The sequence below is a fragment of the Rosa rugosa genome, chromosome 3 (assembly GCF_958449725.1).
Source record: "Rosa rugosa chromosome 3, drRosRugo1.1, whole genome shotgun sequence".
Lineage (NCBI taxonomy): Eukaryota > Viridiplantae > Streptophyta > Magnoliopsida > Rosales > Rosaceae > Rosa > Rosa rugosa.
The window spans coordinates 39,238,946-39,245,200 of NC_084822.1; the positions used below are offsets into that span (position 1 = coordinate 39,238,946).

Sequence of the window (6,255 nt, forward strand, 5' to 3'; positions counted from 1 at the left end):
AGGGATTCTGGTTCATGAAACTGGAATAATTGGACTGCTGGAATAATTATTAACTTTATGGAAACACATACGAGGCATAGGAATTTAATGACATTTTAAATGTTCCACCAAGAATTTAATACGTACAGAAAAAAAAAATTCAGCTAAATTCCAAGTTGGACAGATAATAATTTGATTCCCAAGATCGGAAGACATAAAAAAATGTACAATGTACTTGAAAATTTGATCGGTCCTCCTTATCATTCTTATAAAGTAAGATGAATAGTTTTTTTGTTTATCGTAATTACTAATTCTATATAAATTTATTTTTCATAATATATAGCAATGAAATAAAAGAGACATCCAAAATTTTGGCCTAACTAAATATTGGTGCTTCATCAAGCCACTACCAGTAGGCATAAACCATAATTTTACAATCAAGTTTTCCCTTCTTTTTCACAGAAAAAAACAAAATGCATTAACCATGTTTCTGGTCATGAATATAAGGGGTTCCACTGGGTTCTGCGCTGTCAAGGGGGAGTTGCTTAATTCTTTTTGGAAGAGCCTGGCTTGCACTACTAGATGCTTCATCCTCATCATTGTATTGAAGGCATCGCTTGGTATTAATGCCAATATTGCTCTGCTTCAATAATGTTTCCCAAAGCTCCTCTACATCTTCCTCATATACCATACGGACCCCACACTTCTTCACTTGCACAATTTCCTCTCCCATGAGGGTATCAAATGAGAATACAAGATGATAGTAGATATCCTGCCACTCATTTTTAAAGCAGTATCCATCACGAGGCGCATACAACAACCAAATGTGATCTGACTCAGGTTGACCCCACTTCCCCCCAAACCATGGACCCTCGTCGGTAATGTCTTTCCCATTGGCCCTCAGTGTGCAAATAATGGACCACCGAACCAAAGGCGTGAGTGGTTTGAGGAGTCTAAAAACGACACAGGAGGCGAATCCCATAAACTTGTCACTAAACCAACCTGAATGCTGCTCTACAGTTATCGAAGACCCCACAGTTTGGTGATTGTACCACTCTGGAATTTCATTTCCGGGAGCAACAAAGTCAAATTTCCACTTTGGACCGAATTGCATTGTACGGTCAGAAGATGCTTCACTCTTAAGGTATCGTGTTAGCAATGGAAGTGCCATACTCTGACAGCTTTCATTCTCCACCATTTTGAAACAGTTAACAAAATATCCACTTTGCACCGAATTGCATTGTCCCATTTGATTGGCCAATGTTTCTAATGAAATGCAGTTGTCAGCGCTTACTATTATTTGAGATGGAAGCTCTGGTAATGTCCGAAGTTTGCCGCACCAATTCAACTGAAGTGCTTGGAGTTTAGATGGAAGCATTGGTAATGTCCGAAGTTTGCCGCAAAAAGCCAAATCAAGTCCTCCAAGTCTAGGGAGTTGGCTGATGCTCTCGGGTAGTCTAATGAATTGATTTCTGCTAAGATCTAAATCTCTTAATGAAGACAAGCATCCAAAATCACTGGGCAATTCAGAAAGATTACAGTCACTTAGACCCAGTTTGGTTAATGAATGCAAACCAGACAAACAAGGTAACGACAATCCTGCCGGAATGTGACTTCTTTTTCGCAATAACTGAAACGGGTTGAACATCACATTCCATGATTTAGGTGACGCTGCTTTACATCCAGTAAGAGAGAATACTTTGAGGTTTTTCAAAAGACCAATAGAGGAGGGCAGTTCTCTTATGCCACTTCCACTCACATCAAGCATCTCCAAAGAGGCAACATGACCCAACTCATCTGGCAATTTTTCAAGCTTTGAGCAACCAGAAAGATTAAGATCTTTGAGAGATTTTAAGCCACCTACATTGCTTGGAAGACGCACAAGATTCTCACAATCTTTCAAGTTCAGTACAGTAAGTCTTTCAAGCACTCCAATTCCTGGGTCAACCTCATACAATCTTATACAACCTTCAAGAAACAGAAACTCGAGATATGGCATACCTTTAAAGTTTGGGATGTTGACAAGATTCAGGGAGTGACTCAGATTAATGGTTTTCAGATTGTGTAAAGGCTGCATGTCAAGTAAAAAGCATAGAAAAAATTAGCTTCCATGATATATTCAACAATTATTATAGGGCTAAATACTAGTTACTACCCTGTGGTTTAGGTCCAAAATCAATTCAGTCTCTGGACTTCTAATTTCATCAAAAACACCCCTGCACTTTCAATTTTGATCTAATAGGTCCAATTCGTTAATATTCTGTTATGCGTTTAAGTTATAGTTGGATTATTTGTTAAAAAACTATTTATTTTATAGTAGAACTCACTCCTAAATTGACTATGCAGGCCACCTCGACATCACATCATAAAACATTGGCCATATATGAGCCACATTAACAAGTTAAATAACTTCAATTATTGGAAAACTAACAAATTGGACCTATTATATCAAAATTGAAAGTGCAAGGGTGTTCTTGATGAAATTAGAAGTTCAGGGACTGAATTGATTTTAGACCCAAACTACAGGGTAGTAGTCAGTATTTAGCCCATTATTATAAGTAATAAAAGAATGAGATAGTAATTATAGTATTACCTCTGTTCCTATCCGAAAATATTTAATACAACTATGAGACAAGCTTAGTTCCTGTAGCTTCTGAGGGTTGAAATGTGATGGCAAAGATTTTAACGGATACCTCGTCCAATCAAGAATCCGTAAACTATTGGGAAGATAATCAAGTCTCTTAGGCAGGTTCCCATTCTTGATCTTCAAGTATCTCAATTTGTTCATCATTAAAAATGCTTTCGGAGCCATGTCCACGCCTACTCCTAACTCGGTTGAGTCCACCAATATGCCTTCTACTGCTTCAGTTCCCTATCAACCAAATTTTTCATACCATAAAAACAAGATTTAGTAGACTGACTTATCGTATAATGTACTAGCAAATCAATTAAAATTATTCATGTACTAAATTTCTTACAGTATTTTGGGTCAAGACATGTTTGACGTCTTCAAGAAGCCACAACCGACTGCACCTGCCCGGCTCATTAGGAGATTCCAGGCGGATAATTTCATGACCCATTTCTCTGAGCAAATCATGCATCCATAGTCTTCCATCTGAAAGATTTAGGAGGGATCTTTCAATGAGGACTTTTATTCCAATAATTGCAGAGAAATCGCAACTGGCTAGTGCTTTTGTTACTCGATCTTTGTTCTGTCCATTAAAGAAACATGCAATGTCTAGGAATATTTTCTTCTCTTCAGGATCTAGATCCTCGTAACTTATTTTAAGTATGTCAAAAATTTCCAACTTACAAACTCTTCCCAGTTTTCCCAGTGTATTGTCCCATTCACTTAGATCCCTTCCATACAAAAAAGAACCCAGTACTTTGAGAGCTAAAGGAAGACCTTTGGCATAATTTATAACAGATATAGACAAAGCAAGAAAATCTTTTTCAGGGTAAACTCTTTTGAATGCTTTCCGGCTAAAAAGCTCAAGAGAATCAGCATCATTTAATTCTTTGACCTTCAATCTTCTCTCCACTCCATGTTCAATCAACAAATGCTCATTTCTAGTTGTGATAAGAACTCTACTCCCTGAACCAAACCACTCTGGGTCTCCTGCCAAATATTCTAAATGACTTGGATGGTTCACATCATCAAGAATGAGAAGAACTCTTTTGTCACCTAACAACCTCCTTATAATCTTGGCTCCTTCATGAAGGTCTGATATGTTGGCCTTCTTTGTCCAAATCCCAGAGAGAAGTTGCTTTTGTAACTTAAGTAGACCACTTTTTTCAACAGAGTTTCTAACATCGGTAAGAAGGAAACTGAATTGAAATTCATGAGAGATTCTCTCATACACCGCTCTTACCATAGTAGTCTTACCAATCCCGCCCATTCCCCATATACCAACGAAGCGGACGTCATCCACCCCTACATCTAAAAGGACATTGACTGGCTGCAATCTTGAGTAAATTCCAACCAGATTTTCTGCATAACTGAATGATATAGGTTGTAATCTTCTCCATATAACTTCAACAATATCTCTAATGAGCTGTGATTCATACCTACAACACATAATAGATTAAACTCATCAGGTTATTGACAAGAAGATTCAGTTTATGAAAATGTCTCTGCATTGCACTTCGATTTCTTTTATATTCTTGTAATGTCATTTTAAAAGCCTCAGACGCTGAATTTATTATCTGTCTATATTATTTGTGAATAACATAATGAAGAGCTAGAGAAAAATTAGCTGTTGTAAAGCAATGGAAAGTGAAAAAAAAAAATTGTATGTATACCATTCCTTTGAATTCCACCCAGAGAAACCTGCCACTTCAGTTAATGCAGATCTCCACCTCTGCACTTTCTCTTTGTCATCCTTAAACCTTTCTTCATGATTTGCAAAGGCTCTTTTAAAACTCCCTGTTTGCTTTCGTACATCAGAGGGATCAACATCATAGAATATTGGCAGCACAGTTCCTTTTACTTCCATGCATTCAAGAATTCTCACAAGTTCATCCAAGCACCATGTTGACGATGCATAATTTTGTGAGATAACAATGAGAGCAAATCTCGATTCTTCAATTGCAGCAAAAAGTGCTGGAGAAATAGCTTCCCCTTTTTGAAGTTCAGGATCATCCCTGAAAGTTATGATTCCTTGATCTTCCAATGCAGTGTATATGTGGTCTGTAAAAGCCTTGCGAGTGTCATCGCCTCTAAAGCTCAAAAAAACATCATATTTCCACTGAGGAGTTGAATGGGGGAAATATGTAGAGATTCTTTGTATGCTCATTTCCAACGAAGCCTACTTTTTCTACTTGTAGAAGAGCAAGTGTCCAAGTACTATAGATATGAGTAACACGAGAAGCTTTCAACACTTGCTATTTCAAGGCTTGGAGATCGAAATCATGCAATTGTGTTTCCTGATTTCTCTTCCCTACTGCATAAAACCTAGAAAAGATTAATAATTTCCCTACTACATAAAAAAAATATTCATTCTAACAAGAATAGTGTAATTGACTATGAAGCAACAAAAAAATTGGCTGGTATGGTTTCTGTGGTCGATTTTTATTCCTTTGCTTTATGTCGTTCAGGTATCTAAATACACAGACACACAAAACACTAGCTCTTTGTAAACTAGAAAGAAACATAATTGAGAAAACGATTGGTGTCAGAACGATTCATTGAAAGACAGTTGAACAAATTCTTCTTTTTCTTAATTTTAGCTGAAACCCATCGACAGAGTGATAGACAGTTAAGTCAAACATTAGAAGCAGCAGCAAATGCATATACTCTTCCATGACACATCTCTATACATCTTATTAATTTGACCGAAAGTTATGATTAAAACTAATGAGTGCCAAGTATACTGTCTGTTCCATACTTTCATAAGAAATTCGGCATATAAATCCATGATCAATTAGAAACTGGTGCCTCTTTTACAATAATAAATCATGAGCAGAGATGGAGAAGTACTAACCAGAGAAAAAGACAACAAAAAAGATAAACAGAGAACAGAAACATAGCAACATATGTAAGCAAATTAAAATTGTAAAAACAAACGCAAAAGTCAGATAGAAATCAGTTGGAGCTTAACTGGGTTTCGTGGGAACTTGAAGTTGGGATCGGATCGACTTCAAATATAGCAGTTTTTGATCAATCGATGTTCAAGAATGAATAGAAGCAAAGTAGTGAGGGACTTGACTTTTGAGAGAGAAATAGATTTATCTGGCCTGTGAAGACTTGACCAACTTCAGCGCAGCCAAGACGTCTCCAAGTCTTCTATTCTCCACCGACGCTTTTATCACATGCACACCACCGACACTTGAACAACTCCACCGTTGCCTTTTCAGCGTAGCCTAGACGTCTCCAGAGTCCAGAAGTAAGAAAGAAAGAAAAAAAAAAATAGATGCTTCTACTTTGAAATACCTCTCTTTAGTGAAGGGTGGTTGGAAAAATTGACCCACAGGAATCCTCGTGCAACTTTCCTAGTGCTTTTGCTGAAATGTCATGTATTAGTGGATCTAATAACACCACTCTTAAAATAACGTAGGAGAGGTGAGGTCTTCTCGTTTGTTACGGATTAGTCAAGCTCACCAATTCGTCCTTACTTACATTGACTCCAAGTGAATTCGTCTTTGATGAAATTTCTTGAATTCTTCTCTTCTAGCCTTTTTTTTATATTAGGAATCCATTCCAATATTTTACACCCTCACAATGCCTCGTTTTTCTTTTTCACACAAATTCAGTGCGGGAAGGAAAATTTCTTGCAC

General features: G+C 37.2%; 1 protein-coding gene across 3 annotated transcripts; it reads right to left on the reverse strand.

The window, feature by feature from the left end:
- Positions 1-330: 330 nt before the first annotated feature.
- Positions 331-5,853, reverse strand: LOC133738815 (TMV resistance protein N-like). 3 transcript variants are annotated; one of them, XM_062166469.1, is made up of 5 exons: positions 5,580-5,853; positions 4,282-4,919; positions 2,958-4,047; positions 2,573-2,851; positions 331-2,050 (listed from the first exon to the last, which is right to left on the reverse strand). In XM_062166469.1, exons 2-5 carry the CDS (start codon positions 4,773-4,775, stop codon positions 458-460), a joined length of 3,456 nt encoding a protein of 1,151 aa, XP_062022453.1. In that variant the 5' UTR covers positions 4,776-4,919; positions 5,580-5,853; the 3' UTR covers positions 331-457. The 3 variants fall into 3 exon arrangements, with proteins under 3 accessions (XP_062022453.1, XP_062022451.1, XP_062022454.1); XM_062166467.1 differs by having other exon boundaries at positions 4,282-4,922; XM_062166470.1 differs by having other exon boundaries at positions 4,282-4,933.
- Between the last annotated feature and the right edge of the window lie 402 nt (positions 5,854-6,255).

Coding starts and splice junctions, on each gene's coding strand:
- LOC133738815 (XM_062166469.1), bottom strand. CDS start 4,775: ATGAGCATACAAAGAATCTCTACATATTTCCCCCATTCAACTCCTCAG. Junction 4,048..4,281: donor GGGTGGAATTCAAAGGAATG/GTATACATACAA, acceptor TATGTGTTGTAG/GTATGAATCACAGCTCATTA. Junction 2,852..2,957: donor ATGTCTTGACCCAAAATACT/GTAAGAAATTTA, acceptor TTTGGTTGATAG/GGAACTGAAGCAGTAGAAGG.